Source organism: Phoenix dactylifera, chromosome 5 (assembly GCF_009389715.1).
Source record: "Phoenix dactylifera cultivar Barhee BC4 chromosome 5, palm_55x_up_171113_PBpolish2nd_filt_p, whole genome shotgun sequence".
NCBI classification, from domain to species: domain Eukaryota; kingdom Viridiplantae; phylum Streptophyta; class Magnoliopsida; order Arecales; family Arecaceae; genus Phoenix; species Phoenix dactylifera.
This window is the reverse complement of record NC_052396.1, coordinates 4,118,865-4,141,286: the sequence shown is the minus strand read 5'-3', so window position 1 is coordinate 4,141,286 and position 22,422 is coordinate 4,118,865. Positions and strand designations below refer to the sequence as shown.

General features: G+C 39.1%; 2 protein-coding genes across 2 annotated transcripts; both read right to left on the bottom strand.

The window, feature by feature from the left end:
- Nucleotides 1-6,905: 6,905 nt before the first annotated feature.
- On the bottom strand, nucleotides 6,906-8,467 carry LOC103711682 (squamosa promoter-binding-like protein 13). Its single transcript, XM_008797927.4, has 2 exons — nucleotides 7,730-8,467; nucleotides 6,906-7,604 (listed from the first exon to the last, which is right to left on the bottom strand). The coding sequence occupies exons 1-2, from the start codon at nucleotides 8,233-8,235 to the stop codon at nucleotides 7,010-7,012; spliced, it is 1,101 nt and encodes a 366-aa protein (XP_008796149.2). The 5' UTR covers nucleotides 8,236-8,467; the 3' UTR covers nucleotides 6,906-7,009.
- A 5,926-nt stretch (nucleotides 8,468-14,393) lies between these two features.
- Nucleotides 14,394-20,838, bottom strand: LOC103711647 (S-norcoclaurine synthase 1-like). Its single transcript, XM_008797883.4, has 4 exons — nucleotides 20,402-20,838; nucleotides 17,758-18,005; nucleotides 15,852-16,176; nucleotides 14,394-14,858 (listed from the first exon to the last, which is right to left on the bottom strand). Exons 1-4 carry the CDS (start codon nucleotides 20,654-20,656, stop codon nucleotides 14,613-14,615), a joined length of 1,074 nt encoding a protein of 357 aa, XP_008796105.2. The 5' UTR covers nucleotides 20,657-20,838; the 3' UTR covers nucleotides 14,394-14,612.
- Between the last annotated feature and the right edge of the window lie 1,584 nt (nucleotides 20,839-22,422).

The window sequence follows — 22,422 nt, the reverse complement described above, 5'->3', positions numbered from 1 at the left end:
ATATGAGAGAAAGAATAGGGGAAAAAATTCATATTTTACAATATGTTCTGGTGTACGAATTCAATTTTTTTTTTTTTTAATTTTTAATCCGCCATGCTTCTTGTTTATGGTCTAATTTTGAAGTATGTGACTGGAAGCTTCATTAATAGGCTTCTTAAAGCATGGATGATTTTTAACTCGATTAATATTTCAAGATACATTCTTCAATGCTCAAAGGAAATCCAACCCAATCCCAATGCACATTGAATGGGGCTCACTTCTTAATATTCTCAAGTCCAAACCAAAGACCTGATGAGTCTTGATGTTTTTAATACGTGAACCCGGTCTTGACCTGATTCTTCAATAGACTAGTTATAGAAAAAAATTGAAACAAAAACCTCAAGGGTCTGGGTTTTGGTTTGGTAAGACTTGGATCCGACCAGACTTAGGAGGTGAATTATAAACTAGGTTTAGTTGTCTCCCAGCTTTTGAAGGGGAGTTGAGAAAGTACTATCCCTTTCTTTAGCAACATTGTATGGATCGAAAGAATTTGGACAGCAGGTTGGACCAGTAAGACTTATAATTTACCCTGTATTGTCGTGGAAGAGATTTTGGTGCATTGTAATTATTGCCTAACTCCTCTTTTTTCTTTTAGGAGGTTTACAAACAACTGGGGCAAAATATTTTATGATTGAATCTCAAAGGCATTCTTATCATTTGGTAAATTCATGTCCATGGCTTATTTCGGGTTCACTCCGAGCTTTGGCAACCATCGTAGTAGGTGTGATGTACATGCATCCATTTTAAGGAGGTGCAACACTTCAAGAAAAAATAAACTTATATTCCTTATAGAGCTCTTCTTCCATAGTGGCTTAGATGGACGAGGTTGCTTGACGACACCAGAAAACTCTAGCTTGGTTCAATGGAGACCAATTCATGAAGGCGTTGCGTGGGGTATTTTAAGAATTTTAGACGTTTTAGGCATGCAATGGTCGTATGAGCCTTTTGTTGAAGCCCGGTTGATGGAGATGGATGGGATGGCCAGTTCGGAATAGAAAAGTAATTTAGACTATTTAGTGGACGGGCTGAAAAACAAGGGGTCAATATGTAACTTGGATAAAGTATAGTGGTGTAAGTGTATTTTCCTTATTTGGTAAATGTTGTTTATTATCTTAGTTTTTCTACTATCATATCACTCGTTCCATTATTGATGAACATCATTTTTATTCTTTAATGGCACAGTCCAAGAAAAGCTTTGCAAAGTTAGGCATTCATTAAGTGCCTGGGTCTATTTTGTACAGTTCAATAATAATAATTAGGTGCTAAATCTTATTAAAAAGGAAGGAAGACCAGTATATTGAAATTTCTTATGAAAATTAACACAAAGTAACCTTTCCACTAAGCTGGATTTCAAGTTATTCCATCACAGCATATACTTCTCTCTGTACAAACTACTTCTACAAAAGAAAAAGTATTTAGTTTGTTGATTAATTGAATTATTCTGACTATGATTCGCTTAATTAATATAATCTGATAGATTCGGGGCGGCCTATATTTTAGAAGTCACAATTTCAACAATTCTGAAATTTATCTTTAAGTTCTGATAAATTTTGAATATTACACTATTTTTATCGAAGGTAAATTTCGGTAAATGAGTTCTATTTTCCGATGTTTATTAGGTCATGAGTGAACGAATCACCCCGCACTCTCCAAGAAAATAAAATGGTCAAAGATAAAACAAGTATTTTGAATCTATTTACTCTGATAATGAACATTTTTGAGTTATGCCAGCTGCAATTATCCATCCGCTGTTAAAAAATACTGAAAATTAAAAATAGAAAAGATAAATAGGTGAGGTGGTAAGATTCTTCTTCTTCTCCTTTTTAAGATTCAATTAACCTGCAATACATGATGTACGATACGCCTCTGCATGGACCAACATATAAAATTAAACAATCTCCTTTGATAATTATATGCATCATTTTCTTAGAAAAAAATATTTCTATCCCATATATTTGAGAAGCAACATCTGGCTTTTGCCATTTACTTCTCTTGTTTTCCTTTTCTCAACCAAGATCCAGGTTTTATCTTGAAAAACAGATAAAACATCTTAAACCTGCAGCTCATTAGAAGATTTCCGAGTTTGAAAGCCTTCATTCTCTGCAGAGTCCAGCATATGACCCTGTGTTAGAATCCATGCACATCATAACTATGAAGTCATCAGATCCCTTTAGTTAGCTCTGTCGTAGACTGTTTGTATCCGTGGGCCAACCAGATCGCATCTTAGATTCAGTCTCCTGAGCTTATAGCACACGACAAGGGGAGCTTACTTGCCATCCAGCCAGTTCCTGCCTGGTTGTAGACATTAATTCTTGTTTCGGCTCCTTTTGGAGTATCCAACAGACTCGGAAACTAAATATATTATAAGAACTAATAATGCCAGTTGAACTAAGCGACAATCTCAGAAAGCCAAATATTTTGTTCCAAACTTATTTCATTTTATGGCGTCTAATTGTCGATGCAGACAGAGGACAGCAATTTTTTATATTTCCTCAGTTGTTTTGGTTTGATTAGCCGGTGACGTCTCCTAATATTACAAGTAAAAAGAAACAGGCCCAACGTTCCAAAGCCAAAGGTAGGGGCAGGAAAGATAATGGATATACACTGCAGCCTTTTCTTTCCTTGGGAGACGAAAAGCTTAAAAGCTCTCCCATATTCAAAGCATCCAAAGTCCAGTAATAGGACGAAGACTCGACAGAAAAAGCCCCACATATGTATTTAGTTACACATTAATTATTTACTAAGTAAATTTTAAATATTATATAAAAAATTAAATAATATTTTTCGGTTTATGTTTTGTATTAGATTTTAAATTGTTACAAATGGTTTCAGAATGGATCCAGCTCATAATTTATATAGACTAAAGAATATTATAGTACGTATTTTTTGGAACTGGTTATGAGTCGATGATAGTATTTATAATTAAATTTGAATAAATTTAAATTTTTAATCTAACCAAGACGTCAGGGTAAATTTGGATAAATGAGCCTGGCAGTTTAGGACGAGGCACTGTCCCTCTCACCAGTCTATAGCTTGCGTGACGCAACGAGAAGAAAAGGCTCGCAGGGAACAAACAAAGCCCATGAGGATTTGATGGGGCCTAATTGTCGCCTCTAAGAGAGACAGCCCCGATCAGTGCATTGCACCCAATGCGTTTCTCCGTGGCTTTATCCTGTCCCTGATAAGGCCTTCTCTGAAAGAGACCTTTCACCAAGCCAGGTTTCAATAAATCCACAATCCCCTCGCACTGCAAGACGCTTGAGTTATGAGTGAAAGGACACTGAAGCTCTTCCAAAACAGGAATCTTTTTTCGTTTTCTCCCTTTTGTTCTTTTAATAAACTCTAAAACTGGGTTACTTACCTCCACTGCAATCAAAACCACCATCCATAGAAAGGGCCACTGCAAAGCTGTGGGCCTACTAAGCTGGGGAAGTCTATTTTGGAAGAGTAGGAAGCCTGACACTCTTATCTTTCCTTTTTATTTTCCTCTCTCTCAACCTTTTTGATTAACGAGTACAAAGTTTCAGCTTTCAGGTAGAAAACTGAAGAATGCTTACATAAAGGGAGAAGAGAATCCTATTAGATTTGAGTTTAGGCTGCGTCCTTTTGGCCCTCCCACACCAATAACGCTTTCCTCGTTCTCTAATTCTCTGGCATCTTATCTCTCTCTCTCTCTCTCTCTCTCTCTCTCTCTCTCACTCACTCAATTAAACTAGCTGCTACACTGTAGATAAGAAGACAAGCATGAGTGGAATGAACACTTGGAAATTATGTTTTTCTCGAAGAATACTTGAAAATCAGGATAGATCTATAACTAAACCACCTTGAAAGCTCCGGTCTTCACATGTCATTTCTCTGTTGCTTTTCACTTAATAAAGAAATATGAACTTTTTTTGGCTTGGTTCTGGTTTAAACATGCTCTCATCTTTAGATTCTGTAGCCCGACCTTTGTCGTGTTTTCGTTTGGATCGTGCTCCGGTTTTAAGGTCATTTCACCGTCCCAAGCTTTTTTATGGTCGCTCACTAGCTTTTGGCTTGGTTTGATCTGCACATTATTTAAACATTGGATCCTGGGGCCTGAACTTTGTTGCATTTTCAGTTTAGTGAGTGCACTAATTTTTAAGGTGACCTCCTTAATTTTTGACAATGAGGAGAGATCAAATTCATTAAGAAAATTAAGATAGGTGTAAATGTTATAGCTGGTTAGTTAACCCAAGCACTGATCTCACTTATTCATACCTCTTTTTTGTAAAAAAATTTGGTTCTGCATATCTCCCTTTTTTATATTTGGTTCTGCATATCTCTCATAGAGGAAGTAACATTTTATGTTGAAGGAAAGATCCGATAACATCGGCGTGTATTTATATGATAAATAAGCATGAGATAAGAAGAAAAAAAGACATTAAAACTTCACTTTGACATCACTTATCTCGTTTCTTTCTGCCTTTCAAAGCTCGAAAAAAAGAATATCTCCATGGTTGGTGACTCAAAGCTTATCAAGCTTCCAAATCTCTCAAATCATTCATCCTCTCCATTGGAGGTAATTCTTAATGGGCTATTTGCCATATATCTTTTCCAAATCATCTATGCAAAATCTTGTATGTATGCTCATGAACCCACAAATTGCCCGATAATCTCCAATATAAGTTACCAAGGTGAGGCTTGAGCACCTTAAGCGCTAAGATGCTAATTACCAACTGCATGATTCTTACCATTACAAATCTTCAATCACAAAGATATAAACTATAAATTAGAGAATCACAAAGACATAAACTATAAACTAGATAATCTTACTTTGCCATCCCTGTGATTTCGATCTATCAAATCCCACTTGAATTTCTTATTATCAACCTTTGTCCAATTTATTATCATCACTTTTAGATCCTTTATAAATTTGAAATCATCACTGCAAACTTGGATGTAGGCCTGTTTGTCTAGCTTACTGCTTTACACCACCTTCCCTAATTAATGGACCTCCTCTCTGTTGGGAAGAGAGGGAGTCATAAAGCCACAAGGACTTCATACGTATCTCGGAACCCAATTCAACCTCAAAACAAAACTATAGAAACTATTAAGTTATGGGCCAGAACTAATTCTCACATATTGTTAAAATATTTGTAGAAGAAGAGAAAAATAAAAAAAAGAGAAAAAAATAATTTTATTTTTCTATTCCATCGTATTCGGTACATCTCAGAGGTTATATATGCAGATCATGCTAATAAAAAAAAAATACTCCCTGATACAAATTGTTATGTGATCTCTAAAATCACTTTAATAAGATCATGCTAGCAATAAAAAATAATATTAACCGATAAAAAAAATAATATGAACTGATACATATTGTTATGTGGTTCCTAAAATTATGCTAACACACATAATATACACATTCTTCCTTTGCACATGTGAACAAATTTTAACACTTTGTCAACTCCATTCTACTACACTCTGATCAAATTCTGTTCTCAATTACTTTTCTGAATGCACCATGTTTTTTTCTTCCCCCTACTCCACCTCAAAAGCCCACTTTCCAAGAGCCATGCATCACTATATTATTTGGTACAACTCCAACCCAAGAGGCTACTTTCCAAGAGCCATGCTAAACACAACATGCGCTGCTGCTTCAATGTTGTAAGCGTAAACCACTCTTCAAGAGCCATGCATGTTTCATCGCATCTTTATAAAATTTCACTTTCTCAAGAACCATGCCCCAAGTTCACTTGCCGCATCTACTTAGCACACTGTGGCCACCTTTCACACGTGAGACGATTTTAATTCCCCCTCAAGTCCAATCTTCTACTCACGGATCAAGCTCGGAGTCCACTCGCCGTATCTACTCGACACACTTTGGCTATCTTCACTTGTGAACTGATTTCAACTCCCTCTCAATTTCAATCTACCAATTGCCGATCGATCTTCATGTCCAATAACTTTTGTAAGTGCACGACGTGTTACTACTCTTGCCCAAGAACCTACTTTCAAGAGCCAAGCTTTTGTTACAGCTCCATTCTAAGAGTCCATTGTTTTCCAAGGGCCACAATATTTCATCGCATTCTTACAGGAGTTCACTCTTCCAAGAACCACACTCGAACTTGTGTTGTAACCTAGTGTGCTTTGCTTAATCTAATTATCTACTTGCCATCCCTACTAGATATCCATTCTACAAGCCCACATATTACTATTCCCCTTAAGAATCATCAAGTGGGAAAAGATGGGCACGCAGAATCCTAATACCAGAAGACTTGATATACATGTCCGAATCCAATAACCAAAAAACTCAAGCCATTAAATTATGGTCCCAATCATGCAAATTTCCTTCTACCACCCATAAATTATTTCATGCGGGACTACATCTCATTCGTGATCCTCAATTCTCTTCACTAGATTAATAGATTGATACAGCTTCAATATCATACCATGGCGTAAGGTAAGATGATTAGAATATAAATAGGATATTCTAAAATATCCCCTTCAGTATGATAACAATCATTGTTTAATTAAGTTAATGGTTATTTGGAATCTTTGTCTCTGGCTTTCCAGTAGGATACCCGAAGAATAAATTAAACTTTTCTTAATGACATAAAGGAAGCTTGCTCCAGAACGATGACACATGAAACATGCACCCTTTGTCCCATTCAAGAATCTCATCACCCCCAGAGTACGAAGATGCCTTCTTCACTGGCATCTTCCTATCCATAACTCCTTTCCTGCCATAGAAATTAAATGCAAGAGAAGTGCCTACTATTCTTCTTTACGGGAAGATAGAACTAAAGCCGCCCGCTTTACCGGCTCTATGTTATCATCCGCCACCTTTTGCACTCATGCATAGTTACCAAAACTTAAAAGAGAAATGGATACACATATGATCATAGGAATGTTTTCAAAACTAAGATAGCTCTTATATATTAAGAAGAAGGTAGAAACTCAAAGAGACAGCAAAAGCAATAAGAAACACAGACTGCGGCTACTTCTCCTACGTGCTCTGATAAAGACCTCTAATACTGCTGCCATCCCCCGCATCGTCCCAGCTGGGGAACCTGATCTCATGCCCACGGAACTCCCCAAGGTGAGACAAGAATGGGACGCTCGGCGCCGGCGAAGTCCCCGCTGATGACGAGGCCGACAGCCCTGTTGCTGCTGCTGGGAGTACTGTCACGATGCCTCCGCCGCCGCAGCCCAGCCCCAGCGCCATCCTTGGCTCTGTGGCTGGTGGGGGCAGCGGCAGCGGCGGAGGTGCCGGAGGAGACGACACTACTTGAGTCACCGTAGACTCAGTCTCCAGCTTGCACGTAGTGAACGCCAAGGGAGCGGTAGGAGTGCAGTTGTTATTGTTATTATTGTTGTTGTTTGTGCTGCTGCTGCTGCTGCTAGCAGTGAATACCCTCTCTGGATTGGCCACCGAGTTGTTGATCACGCCGCGATTAGTATTGGTGGTGCCATTATTGGCCTGGGTGATGGTAATGGTGGCCGTCGTAAGGTCCTGAGACTTCCTCCTTCGACGGTTGTGATCCGCCAGTCGCTTCCTGCAGCTCCGCTTCCCTTGATCGAACTCCGCGAGTACATGGAACCTATATTTATGCATACACATGCACCACCATTTCAATTCCGTGGAGGTATGGGGTGTAGCAGTTTATTTTTCTGGAAATAGAAATCGAGAAGAAGAGAGGATGGTGAGGTTGTGAAGAGGGACGACCTGCTGCACTGCTGGCAGAAGCGCTGGGAGTGGCCGGCGATGATGACGACGGAAGCCTTGGAGTGGAACTCGCAGACCTTGTGGCGGCGGTGGTAGTGCTTGGCGTGGGTGAGGTCGGCGCCGCAGCCCTCGGCCTGGCACAGGGCGGTGCGAGTTCTTCTTCGGCACACCCGGCCGACGACCATATCCTCCTCCGGGGAGGCGGAGGAGAAGTAGGTGCGCACGCCCAGGTTCAGCCCGATCCTCGCCGGCGCCGGCGGCAGAGCCAGTCCATACCTCTGGTGGCAGGAAGAGGATGACGAGGAGGACGGCGAGAAGAGTGCCGCCGCCGTCAGAGGCTGCGGGTTTGGGAAGAAGCCCACGCCGCCGAGGCCACCATGGCTGCCGTAGCTGTCGAACACCGCTCGGTCCTGCCCCGTGTCCTGACCGGTCTCCTGGTCCCCGAACAACAGCATCGCCGCCGCCGCCGCCGCCGCTGAATTCCCCCATTCATACTCCAACATCATCTTCCTTCACTTAATTCCCGTCTTTCTTTCTCTCTATATAGTTTAGTTTTATCTCCCTTCTCTCCTATCTCCACCGGCTGTCGATTTATGGCGTCATTTCCAGCACCTAGCTATCAGAAAAGGAATAGCGGTCATCGTAGAGACCAAAGAGGATTCGGAGGGCAGAGGAAGGAACGAAGGGTGGTCAGACGGGAAGTATGGAGAAAGTGTGGGACGGTGAGAACGGGCAGGCTTTCACACCACACCGGACCGGAGGGCGGCTAGGGCTTATATAAGCGAGATTTTTACCGAGGTAAACCCACTGGTTTTTGAGTTTATCGGACAAAAACGAAAAAGATCACCATTGAACTCGGTGAGGTGAAGCTGGGAGGTGGGTAAAAAGATAGGTAGGGGCATCAGAGCCATAGCCAGCGATGTTTTAGGAAACCTCGGTACTTGGCATTTGCGATCCATATTGGATGCCTCCGAAGACGTGGGGGCACAGCGGGACTGGGGACTGTGGGCGCCTGACGCTAGGAAGCTTGTATGCACCTTCCTCGTTCGTGGTCTCCGTGTCGCGCCCCATCTGCCCCTCGCCTTGTACGAATTTACCTCGGTCCAAGAACCGGCATCCTCGGGCAAAAAGTTTAAAACTAATCAAATTCAATCATAAGCATCACGATCGGCTTGCAATCAATCTTTATGAATTTGTGCTGCAGTGTCATCTGGTCCACAAAGATTATGGGCCGAGTTCGCTTAAATATCATTTGTCATAATCCACGACTTCATCTAAAAAACTAGCCACCTTTTGGTCATCTCAAATTGAACTTCGATGGTAGTAGATCGGTGGATGGTGTAGCTAGAGGTGTCGAATTCATAATCAAAGACTCCTTTGGTAGGCTGGTAGCAGTTAGGGGTCGGCGCACATCTGGGATTACTGTTGTAGGAGCAGAGCTTCGGGCTGCATGGGAGGGGCTGTCATATGTGAGGAGGTCCCTTAGAGCCGACAGGGTATACCTTAAAGAGGACTCTTCTGTGGTGATTGATTGGATCCGAGGTGTGGATAGATATATATGGTGATGACCATCCTCTCATCAGAGAGACTCATAGGCTGGCTCAAGAGATGGGTAGCCTGCAGGCAGCACATGTATTTTGGAAGGTGAACAGGACGGCAGATTGGATCGCCTCCTTTGTCGCCCGGCACTCTGGGAATTTTCTATGGACATCTATAGAAGAGATTCCCTCTCCTACGTACTTTTTACTTTTCTACGATTTGGCAGGATGTACTCAAGCTAGAGCTATATAAATTGCCGAATTTATAAAAAAAAAAAAAAAGCTAGCCGGAAGATATTTTTTGAGTTCTTCAATTTTGTATAAGTACTAAAAAAATTTTTGGCGAATAACTGATATGTGATTAAACACATGATGCCCGCACAGCCTCTTAACATATGTACCTAATATTTTTTCTGCCTATGACATGTTATCATATATGTACGTATTAATATATTCATTTGGCCGCATAAGGTGGTCGGAGGTCTGCAGGTTTGTGTACATATTCCGACTATTTCGACCAACCGTCAGCCCAGACGCTGCCCTCCCAATCGTATATTCGTATCCCACCAACTCTTTCTTCGCTACTGTGGAGGCTGGCTTGTTTGTAACAAAGAGTAGACTGGCTTTGTTTCTTTTTTTTTTTCCGGTGAAAGCGGGAGTATCATACAAAACGTGGCTTTAGCATGGATTAGGACAAGTGCTGCCTGCAATCACATGCAACATGCGATCTTGGCATCTGATGGCTTTTCTGTATTCATATGGATCCCATAAAATACTTATAAAATTGATCATAAATTTTAGAAAAAGATTCGATGATTGTTGTCATTATAATGACTAAATGCATGTTTACTGGCCTGCATCTCAATAATCTACAATCTCTAGTTAATTAAGGCGTAGAAAATGTTTAGATCACCACCTATGAGAATTATGATAGAATTTTCCTTTTTTTTTCTCCTTTTAAGTAGGCATTATGAAGTATACAACTAAAGAAGTAAAGGAGGAGCTGCTAGTAGGCTGCGGTTTTCCCTTTTATTTTACATAATTTCTGAGTTGCCATAGCATTTTTCAACTCTTTATCAGACGGTTGATGGGCAAGAATTAACATAGAATAGTGTGAGAGTCTATGCCCGAAAAAACTTAGGTATCATATATAGATCCATATGGATAGAGAAAATTATAGTACAAATCTTTCTAAAATTAATGATGAGTCGATGTGTTGTTTATGATTGAATTTGATAAAATTTGAATTCTTAGGATACCGCAGTAGATTTTGGATACTTAAAAGATGCCGAGAAATACAGATTTTCCCATCGTATTTTGAAAAAGGGAAAAAAAAGTATAGCATACGGTGGTAGAGAAATGATTTTTTTCATGGTATTTTGAAAATAAAAAGTACAACATGGACTGGCACATACTAGCCCACGAATGCTATTCAACGTTGAACAGCAAATCCATGCAACTCCGGATCAAGATGGCTGAAAGTGACGTCGACGTGCAGTACGGAACGCTCGACAGAATCTGGAGAAGGAGAACGAGGTCGGCAGACATGTTCGGATCCTCACGCGTCCGATCCCCATCAGACCGCACAGAGCCGATCACCCCTCACATGCTTCCACTGCCGCATGATTCCTGCGTCTCCTGTCCGTGCATCGCAACGATCCACGTTTTACGCGCCGCGGGATAAGTGCACCAACTGCCCTCCGATCGATGGACCCCACGGGAACGTGGAAGACCGACCCACTTCTTTGACCAGTCATAGTGTCCAAAAAATTCCTCCGGTCGTCGGGCCGGAGTCTGGTCACCGTCGTCGATCGAAACAGCGAGCTTAGAGAGTTCCGAGGGGAGGATCGGCGTCCCATCCTCGGACCGTCAGGGACGGCGGAGGGTACAAGCTGTGGTGACCCGGCCGTGGTCGAGGGAGGTAAGCACACGAGGGAGTAAGCGAATCCATTAGTTAGTTAAATTTCCTGGAAGCCAGTTTAATTGGGCCTAGTAACGGTTCTCGTTAAATGTGTGGGAGAAAGAATAGGAGAACTCCGGATGACTGCTTTCCTCGCAGGTTCGTGTTTGTTTTCTAATGGATTTTATATGTATTTATTTCTAGTGTGTTTCTGCTTTTTTTTTTTTTAATGCCTTGTGAAATTCTTGGCTGATATTTTTTCATGGTGTTTCTCCGTAACTTTTGTTTGATGTTTTTTTTCTTGTTTCGGCGAGCTCTTTGTTTAATGTTTCTCGTGGAGGATTTCCGACCTCCATTGCGTGCTTTGGGGAATGTGCTTCGAAAGCGAGCGACGAAGAGCACCGCAAAGGGATAAGATCGCAGGGTCGTAGGCCACAATGGCTTGGACTGGAGATGTGACCTGATGCTTGAAACGCAGCAGCAAAACGTGCTTCGTCTCTTGTTCAAGAAAGTAATATGAGAAAAGGAATAATTAAAAAAATAAAAGTACAATTATTAAATAGCTTGGAGTGCTATTGTCATTAATACTTTTGTAATAACTTTATCTTAAAAAATTAGCTAAAAAAATTTAATTTTTTTAATTCTATACAAATATTTAAGATCTCATAAGGTACAGGATCCAACACACACGCTTACACTGATTCTCATTACTTTCTCTTACATGATTGCGGTCATCTAGATACTTGCCGGCAACTTTATGTTGGGAGATCAAATTTAAAATCCACAATGATATAGGACATGACCATTTCCATTCTTTATGAAGCGAATAAAAAAAAATTTGATATACATAATAGACAAGTAGAAGATTGGTTAGTCACTATAGATACAGGGTTGAATCATGTGACCATGATGTTTTCAATGAGTATTTCAATGGTTAGGATCAGATACACAAGATAATGACACAAAGCTTTGATGGTGGCATACTTGTTTTCTCAATCACAATTTTATCTCTACAAAAGTACATAAATTGTGGCTATCTCCATCCATAATTCCATATTATGCAAAATAAGATAAAAATAAAAAATTGCACCATGCAAAATGCGAGCGTAGTTATCGGTCACCATCGGGTGGTTTGCAAGAGAAGAGGAGAGGAGAGTAGCTAATTAGTTTTGTTTCGGGTAACCAAAATGCATTGGTGCTTTGATTTAAATATGAATGGTTAAGATCAATGATAAATGCAGGTTAATCCTTCTGTTTTGGTAATAACAAATTGAATCCCTCTGTTTAATTTCATGAATATAGTAAAAGAAAACAAAAGGAAAAGTTGGTAGTTTTCTTATTGAAACATTTCATGTCATGTCACCGTATACTATCCAAAACCAACCCCACGGGCAGCAGAAAAACAATGCAACTACCCTGATGGACGTCACCAACTTGAGACTGCATTTGTCATTTCTCAATGCAATTAGGATATGAAAAGAGGTCGTTGGCAACTCTAACTATTATACTAACAGAGTATGAGCAAAATTCTTCTATTTATAATTATATTCTTCGATGTTTTATAAAAAGATAAGACTTGCTCCCAAACGTTTCTTTGAGAATATGGTAATTCTCCCACGCTGTTCTCAGAAGATCTTTTTTTCCATGGAGAAACTCATTAACGCTCACCAAAGTAACAAAGATGCCTTTTAAGTGATCTAAACTCAGTCCTCTAAATCGTGATAGGTCATTACATGCATATATTCTTTATCGGACCATGAATTGGTATGTCAGGGAAGCCAAATGGCGACCAGGGAAGCCACTTTACCAGGGCCATAGGGAGCTCAATGATCCGGCAACAAGATTAGCTCATGTTTGTCGGCACTGATGATTCATTGGATACCATCCATCTTTCCACCGAGTCGCAGTTTGACAGCCAATTAGCTTGCTGGCCTTGTCCTCTATGCTGCAGTTATTGAAGGTTGTCGATATAAATATGCCTCAGCAATCCTTGAAGAGCAACAGCTATGTACCCAAGTGAGCATGGAATGAGAGATTGCAATTGTTAATAATGCAGATTAATCATGGAAGCCATCAGATTTCATCCATTGTATCGGTATTTTGTACTCCATGTGGAAGTAGTTTGGTGTGTATGGAAATGGATGCTTCAAGGAGGCACTTCCTTTTTGGTCCCCTAAGATAAGCACTTGGAACTTCAACAATGGCGAAGAGATGGAGTAGTTGAAGAGATATCTGGACCGGAGGACTAGAGCTCTGGAGAAAATCTCAATATTTTGTGCCAAGAAGCCTCAAAAATCATTGTACAGTGGACTCGAGCATGGTGTGTGGGTGTTTAGATTCATCCAGAATTCTCCCAAAATGATCCAATGAGCTTGCACGCAGAAAACTTGCTTGCCAAATCTAATCAGCGTCGACAAGGCTAATGAGAGTGTACTACAGAAGGAATTGATGACGATTACCTGGAGAATGAATCGAAATTAAGTATGTATCTGACTTATAAATAAAAGAGTTATGTGCTTATAATTTGGTATTAGAGCATGTGTTGGACTGAAGTTAAATGCTAACCTTCCACAATAATTATGTGCCTGGAGTTGCAGAGCAAATAATAAAATAAGACCTCGTGCCCGTGGAGTTTTCTTGCTAAGGATTCCAAGTGAAGATTAATTGGCGACGATCTAAAACTTGATCGGTATCCTAAGCCCTGATCTGTGGATAACGGTGAGAGTAGGAACACAAGGGTGGGGAGGAATCAGCCACCAATGTCCAAAGCTTAGGAGTTGTTCTATTTGTTTGAGGTGCACTTACAATTCTGCAGGGTATGTCTACCTCTGTTCAGAATTATTTTTCTTATGGTTCTTTCTTCTGCTCTATAAAGTGCCCTTCCTGAAAGAATATTGCTTTCAGTTTCTTTGATCCGAAATTTTTGGGTAGTTTACGTTTTCAGGCAGCAATTCATGCTGCTGCTCATACAGATGAGTAGTCTAAGGCCAGTTGGTAAATCGTCTACTCTCCTTTTTGTAGCTGTTTCCAACCAAACTCAATCAGTGGAAAACTACGTACACATAGTTTTCACTCTTAAAAAGGATGATCTTTGTTAATGGTGTTGTTGATTATCTATGTATAGTTTCACAATACAATCAAGGAGCAGTCCTACCGAGCCAACTCATATCCTCCAGTTGAAGATTACATAGAGCGAAAGCAAATAGAACATTTTCTCTCTCAGGAATATAGAGAATGAAGAGAATAATTTATTAACCCACTCAAACCAGGATGCTGTATAGGTACATATATAGTTCTGATGAACTGGTGAAACGAGGAGATAAGTTCAGAGTTGTTTCCAACGTAACAACTTAGTTACAAGGAGCTTATCCACTAGACTTATCTAAAGAGAGATAGAGATAGAAACCAGTGCTACAGGATCACATCTGTTACAAGGAACAGTCTTCTAATCGTTCAACTTCATGCTCTCCAACAAAGTCCTGCCTTCAAGTTTTGCGGAGAAGAAGGTCTTCATGTAGTCTTGGTAGCTCATCGACTTATAATGCTCTTTGCCTCCTTTCAGGAGTTCCCGAAGAGGGCCAACCATGGAGTCATGGTCTGGACCATGGAATGCAGCGACTGAGAGGCGTTCTTTCTCGGTGTTTATGGTGGCCCTATGCACGCTGCTTTTATATTTTCCATTACTCAATATCTGTCTCAAAGAATAATTGGCCGTCAGTCATATGAAATAAACGCAGTCCTCTCTCCATCTCTCAATCAAACTGCTTAAATCTTTTTTGTGGAACTAATATAACCTGTTTGTTGTGCTGAACTTATTAGTTCATGGCGTCCTACAAAGCAAACAATCGCCATCTGGTGGTCCGGAAGTTTGTGCAAATATATCTGACTCGGCGTGTCTTAAATGGTCTGAATTAAACTATTCTCTTACGTGTTTCCTGCTGAATTTTTGTGTTTTGTAATCTTTTTATATCTCGGCATGTCTTCATTAATGGTCTAAAACAAACTATCCTCTTAACGTGTTTCCTGCTTCATTCTTCTTCTCTGCGTTCTTCTTATATCTCAGGACTCGCATATTAAAAATAAGGACCGTCTTTAAAAGAAAGGCATGAACAGAGTCCTTGATATAGGATTTTGATTACTTTAGTGGCATGAAACGACGATGAGGCAAGAAATTACTGATGCTAGAATAATTTACCTCTCTCTCTCTCTCTTGTTTCACATTATTAATATGTGACAAGTTCTATCAATAAAACACCATGCTCCAAACTTCAGTTGAAATTGCAAAAGTTTGGAAGCTTAAGCTTATCTCAAGCCTACAAAATATTTATTACCAAAAAAAGGACCAACAAAATATTGGTTTTCAGAATCTAAAATCTTTTTTCCCCTGATGAAAGGGAGGATTACTCTGCCCAATTTTCATTACGGAAAAAAAGGGTGGAGTGATATCCAATTTCATTAAAAAAATGTTTAGGTTCTGAAAACCAATATATTGTAGGTTTCTTTGGTAACAAATAATTACAGGTTTGAGATAAGCTTAAGTTAGTTTTATGCAATGAATATAATGTAGGCTTTCAGAATCTGAAATCTTGAAAATAGTTACTGGGCACTTATGACAGATTGATTAAAGAAAAACAATTTAACACATCAATTAAACTGAATAAAAATAAGCTTTAGAGTTAGTTACCTCAAGGATATCGCCAACTTGAACAACAAAAGCACCAGGGAGTGGGTCCACAAGGAACCATTTGCCGTCCTTCTTTATCTGCAATCCTTGAACGTCACTTACCTGAAGGAGCAATGTCAAGCCGGTGGCATCTGTGTGAGCTGAGAGGCCCAACACCTTATCGGCTTTCGGGCATGGTGGATAGTAATTAATCCTCACTCCTTGTGGCTGGTCCTTGAAAATATTGGAAATTATCCCTGGTTCAAGCCCCAAACTCTTAGCCAGAAACTTAAGGAGACATCCTGCCACTTGCTTCAGCTCCAACGAGTAGTTATCCAGGGTAGCCCTGAAATTGTCCAAAAAACAGATAAAATACATTTTGATGATACTAAGATATGAGAGAGCAATGGGAACTAAATTATTACCAATACAGAGACCTATGAAGGGGGGTCAACTTTAAGGGCCTTTTTTCAAAGAAAGATGGAGGAATTCAGAATTCCCAAGCCATTATATTTCTCAAGTGACAGATGCACTGATTGTTTTTTTTTTGAAGGTTCCTCATGCATTCTACGTGCATATAAAACAGTGCTAATTAACTACACTATTTTCTCAAGAAAATACTAATTAATTAGACTAGAGTTATTCTTATTATTAAAAAAAGTTTAGAGGACAAATGTTTATGGTAATCATACTTAAATACAAGATCCGCCGTCTCGGTACTGGACCCCATACCAGTGTCACATTAGTATAGTATGGTACATATTTTTTTGGCATACCGAGTTTCGGTATGATACGCCCCATACCACTCGGTTGGGATTGGTATGGCGTAAATAGATATGCCAAATCTGTTTGATGCAAATAATCTTGAGCCTCTGTTCAGAACTGAGAGGTTGAAATTTCTTTAGAAAGTCTAACTATGCTTCTCTTATTTTATTAGATTCTAAAGAAGGATAAGATCGAAACTAATAGAATGAACAAATTAGTGATGCACCTCCTAAATATTGGACCATTATGAATTATAAGAAGAGGAATTTGCATCAGTACCTTTTTCTTTCACTTATAGTATTCATTTAAATAGTAAATCTTAGTCAAAGAGCCAAAGCTCCTTGTTACTAGGGGTGGCAATCGGGTCGGGTCAGGCATAAACAGGTCGGGTCAAATACAGGTCGGGTCAGAAAACTATAAATTTGAATCCGATCTGTTTATTAAACGGGTCAGAAATTACAAACCTGAACCTGACCTGTTTATTAAACAGGTAACCCGATCCGACCCGTTTAACATGTTTAATAAACAGATAATCTGTTTACCCAACCCGACCCGACCTGTTTAACCTGTTTGCCCAACCTGACCCGTTTAACCTGTTTAGACTTGTTTAATCTGTCCAACTCAACCTGTTTAACCTGTCCAACCCGACCTGTTTAGACCTGTTTAGACCCGTTTAACCTGTTTAGACCTGTCTAACCTGTTTAACCCGTTTAACCCGTTTAGACCTGTTTAACCTGCCCAACAGTTAAACGGGTTAAACGGTTTAAACGGGTCCGACATCTAAAACCCGTATCCGACCCAATTAATAAACAGGTTAAACGGGTCGACCTGTTTACGACCCGAACCTGTTTAGGCCAAACCCAAACATGTTTATGACGGGTCGAACACGGGTCGGGTTGGCGGATCGGATCATATTTTGCCACCCCTACTTGTTACCCAGATCTTGCGTGAGAGAAAAATTGGAGTCCCAAAAAGCATCCTAGCAGCCATCGAAAACCTCGGGCATCGAAAGCGTTAGAAGTCGCTCTTTAAATTGAAATATGGAGTATAAGATTCAATCTATGCAGTCCAATGAAGGGTTGATGCTTGACAAACTAGAATGGATTCATATTTAGGCTGCTTGACATCAAACCAAAAACTTCTGCACAAAAATTTTGTGAACCTGAATGTGGGAGGGTGAGTAGGCCAGAATCTCATGTTCCTTGAATGGAGTGGTCGAGAAATGAGGTAAATCATGTCTGCCCAGTCCAACTTCTGGTCCTCTGAGACCACAAAAGCTTGGCCATAGCCTTCGAGGCTGTTCGGTAGCTGAGCAAACGCCTTCTTTTCCTCCAGTGGAAGCTTGAAGAATTCCATGATGTCATCCTTCATTCGCTTGATCACTTCATCAGGAACTCCATGATTTATCAGCTGCCAAAACATTATGATTGTATTGTTAATCTTGGGGTAAGGATGATCCAATCTTAAAACAAATATAAATGAAAACAAGTAAGTTTATTGCATTAAAAGATTTGAAAGTCTAATAGAACTCTCCAATGCTGATTGTTACTGAAACTCTTGGTCATGTTCTGTTTGTCAGTAATACTGAACAGGTGACCGTCCATATGTAACTCATTGGGCCACAACGTCATTCTAAAGTCCAGTCAATGCATAAGAACTCAGAACAGCTTCTGTAAAGCAAACAGTTAGTTCTACATTAATCTTTTTATTTTTTTTATTTCCATTTCATGCATCTAAGCAATATCGCGCAATCTGTTTTCATACGTGAAAGCTACATATCAATACTCAACTACTTGAATCCTTGATTCAATTAAATTAGCAAATAGATGCAGAGTCCTCTCTTGCTCAAAGTTAATGATCGACAAAAAAGAAAAAAAAAACATAACGAAGCCCTATCAAATGAGACAATATAGAGAAATATTTTAGAATATATATATATATATATATATATATATATATATATATATATATATATATATATATATATATATATATGCCGCCTCATGTGGATGTTTTTTTTAATTCCATTAACCCTAATAGCATAAAGTACTTTTTGCGAATGCCAACAAGTATAGTTGATAAAGTCTTTGGAGGTTGGCACTAATTACCTGAATCCAAGTCTTGCTATCACCTAATTTTGACCTGATTTTCTTCCATCCTCTTCTCAAAAAATAATAAAAAAACTACCTTATGATTAGATCAATTCAAATTTGACTTCAGTAGAAATTGGATAAGGATACCCCATCTTCCTTAATTTCTCAGCATTCAAGCAGTCATAAGTTATGTTATATTTGTTTATCAACCATCAATTAGAAGTCAGGTTGCCCCCTTCTACACATATATACTTTACAAGCATTCTCAAAAAAACAAAAAGGGGATATCCTTCACAAGAAAAGGAGTATTATTCTCTATTTCTGGAAGCAAATCAAATGAGCAAATAGATTATATGCTTCAGTTAATGCATAGCTTTAGCACCAATCTTTTCTTATTTGTTAATGAAAGCCAACTCCAAATAGTTTAAAAAAAAAGAGGAAAAAAAGAATGAATATCATTATGATGACGCAAGGCATCAATCTCCTAAAGATTTTGTTGAGATAAAAAGGCATCCCAACATACGAGACTCTCAATGCTCCACGGTTTGGAAAGAGTCAAATATCCGACCCTCAAAAAAAAAAAGAATGCCGAGATGTGATACTCTAATTTTCTCTCTCTCTTTTAAATTAGTTATTTTAAAAATAATTAATTAATTAGAATTATTCAATATTTTATAAGCTACGCATATATTTTATAATTTATATAAAAATTATTCATGAATAACTCAAGAAATTTTAATAAAAATACAAATTAATGATACTATATGCTGTCACTACTTAGTTTGCTTTGTTATTAATTTCTTATGTCTCCCAACCTTTTCACCTAAATAAATACATGTAAGTATTTCATAATTTTGTTTTCTTTATTTTTATATGTTAAATTTTATTTGTTTGTGATATTTTTTTTTGAATTTTCAGCGAATTATTTTTTGTAAATTTTTTAAATTTCAAATCTTTACCTCCAGTCAACGAGTTATGTAGATAGGAAAGCATGCAGCCTCAGAGTTGTAGGCATTTTTTAAAATAACCTATGCATCTGCAAGAGCTTTGAAATGACATAAACAAGTTCCACCAGCAAGTTGGAAAATCTGAAAAAATATTTCTTGCGTAGATGTGAAGTACTAGAAAAATATATGTTAGGACGTGTGGTAGTAGACTTGCAACCACTCTCTCTCTTTTCTTTTGTACCTTATATCTACGTACGTACAGAGAATAAGGTGGGGATCACTGGTTAGAATTAATTCCATTAAGCACTTGTGAAACATCTCCCAAGTTTCTTTAAAATGACTGCAATCTTGTGCAACTTCACAACTGCAACCCCTCCACTTCCTTCAATTTCTTCCTGAAACATCCTCTCCTTAGCTTAAGCTAGAAGTTTTGAAATTATATTTCCCAACCATAAATAGGATTGGAGAACTTATATGTTTGTTAACTTTTCTCAATGACAAAGCCTTAAATTCCTTGTGCAGGCCCCTGCCAAGCCTTGTCCATGCTTAATTTGTTCAAGCGTACATGAGCATTCACTCAAGTATGGCCTTGAACATGATCTATCAAGCGTTTTTATGCCTTGGACAATGACATAGGCTTGTAAACAAAGAAGATCCATAGCTAGACCTGTATTTTTTCTCGATTTCCACATCCTATCCACTATATATTATATTTCAGTAATCAACAGCCAACTCGGAGTAAATTCATGGCGTTCGCAAAACTAACCTGGAAGAAACCCCACTCCTGGCAAGCATGGTCAAGTTTGGCAGTCTCGTCTTCAGAAAATTCGGGATCGAGCAGTCTTTTGAGATCGATTACTGGAAACTGGCCGTCATCATCACGAGCAATTGGATCGGACTCAGCTTCAGGCCTGATGTACCTCGGAGGGATGTCCGTCTGGCCATCGATGGCAGCTGCAAGAGCTTGCACGTTTGCCACCGGGACGGAGTGACCCAGGGACTGGGAGGTCACTTCGGCCATCTCTCTCTTTTGATGATAAGGGAGGCAACGGAGCCCCTGCCTTTATTACGGATAAAAACAAGGGGAAGCTAATGACCGGTCCATCTATTGACCGGTCTCTAACGTTTAATCTCTGTTAATTGATTGTTTAACAACCCATCCAGCCACATTTCCAAATTCCAACATAAGACGAAAATACCCCCCGTCCCAACTGATCTCCCATTCTTACCGACGAAGGGGCAGAAAAAGGCCCCCGCCGGCCGCGGGCTGCCCCCTCTTGCGGCCGCCACAGCCGCGCCCCCACGGTCCCTTCCGAAGAAGGGGAAGAAAAAGGCCGCCGCTGGCCATGGCCCGCCCCCTTCAGAGCCCCCCTCCCGCGGCAGCCGCTGGTCACGGCCCGCCCCCTCTCGCGGCCGCCACGGCCCTGCCCCCTTCCGCACCTCCGGGAATGCCCCCGTCCCCACGATCCCCTTCGGAAGAAGGGGAAGAAAAAGAGCCCCGCCGGCCTCGCGGGAGGAGAAGAAAGAAGAAAGGAGAAGGGAAGAAGAGAAGAAAAAAGAAAAGAAAAAGAAAAAAAAAGAAGAAAAGGAAAGAAAAAGAAGAAAAGAAAAAAAAATAAATGAATAAATAAATACATAAATATATATATATATATATATATATATATGAAGAAATAAATAAATAATATATTGTAATAAAATAAAATAATAGATAAGAAAAGAAAAGGAAAAAAAGAAGAAAAAGAAAGAAAAAGAAGGAAAAAAAGAAAAAGAAAAAAGAAAAGAAAATTATATATATATATATATATATGAACGAATAAATAAATAAATATATTGTAATGAAATAAAATAATAAATAAATAAATAAATAAAGCTCGGAACTCAATTCATATAGCTTCGAACACAGTTAACTCATCATTGCAGATAGGTTAGTAAGCTTGGTACACAGGTAATATAACACGGCACACATTTAAGTAAGCTTAGCACGCAATTAATCAATGTTTCAACACTTAATCTGTTCTGGCACATAGTTAAATCTTCTTGGCATATAGTTAAGTAAGCTTGAAACATATTTAATCTAGCTTGGCATACAGTTAAATCATCTTGGAACATAGTTAAATCTTCTATGCACACAGTTAAGTTAAGACGGCTCAATATTGCAAAAAGTTTTCCCTGCACATACTTAAATCTTCTTTACACACAGTTAAGTATTCTTTGTATACAATTAAGTCTTCTCTGCACACAATTAACGGAGTAGGTAACTCGTTCCGTATCTCTGTTTATATTGCATTCTATCTCATCGTATCACATTTTGTTCTACAATATTTGAGAATTGTTGTCAATACCTCGGTGTAGATCCGGGATAATCCCTTGTAAATAGCCAGTTAAGAATTCTCAGATCGGATGATGTACTAGCAGTGCATCTTTGATGCAGTCATCGATTCTCCTGATAGGCTACAATTACCGCAAGCAGGGACAAACTACTATCCGAACAGCGTTAGGGCTGTTCCAACGTAAGAGAGATGATAAGTATTCTCAAGCTGTTTCCAACAGTGTGGGATATGGAAAATTTTAATTTTTAGCATGAAAATTCGAGTTTTTTTTTTGAAAATATCTTTAAATTTTTAGATAGAATAAAATATTTTTTTATTAAAGGCATAACAGATTTTTTTAATAATTTTTTTAAACAATTAGATGCTTTTGTAAACATAAAGTATTTCGGAATAAGTCACTTTTCTATAATTAACTAAAAATGTAAAAACTATTTCTTTCTGAAAAAAATATTTA

Excerpts from the sequence above, each read along its gene's own strand:
- LOC103711682 (XM_008797927.4), bottom strand. The coding sequence starts at position 8,235 with ATGATGTTGGAGTATGAATGGGGGAATTCAGCGGCGGCGGCGGCGGCG. Across the intron at positions 7,605-7,729 it reads TTCTGCCAGCAGTGCAGCAG|GTTCCATGTACTCGCGGAGT; the intron begins GTCGTCCCTCTT and ends GCATAAATATAG.
- LOC103711647 (XM_008797883.4), bottom strand. The coding sequence starts at position 20,656 with ATGGCCGAAGTGACCTCCCAGTCCCTGGGTCACTCCGTCCCGGTGGCA. Across the intron at positions 16,177-17,757 it reads ACTCACCCTCCCACATTCAG|GGCTACCCTGGATAACTACT; the intron begins GTTCACAAAATT and ends GGACAATTTCAG. Across the intron at positions 14,859-15,851 it reads AAGTTGGCGATATCCTTGAG|ATATTGAGTAATGGAAAATA; the intron begins GTAACTAACTCT and ends TCTTTGAGACAG.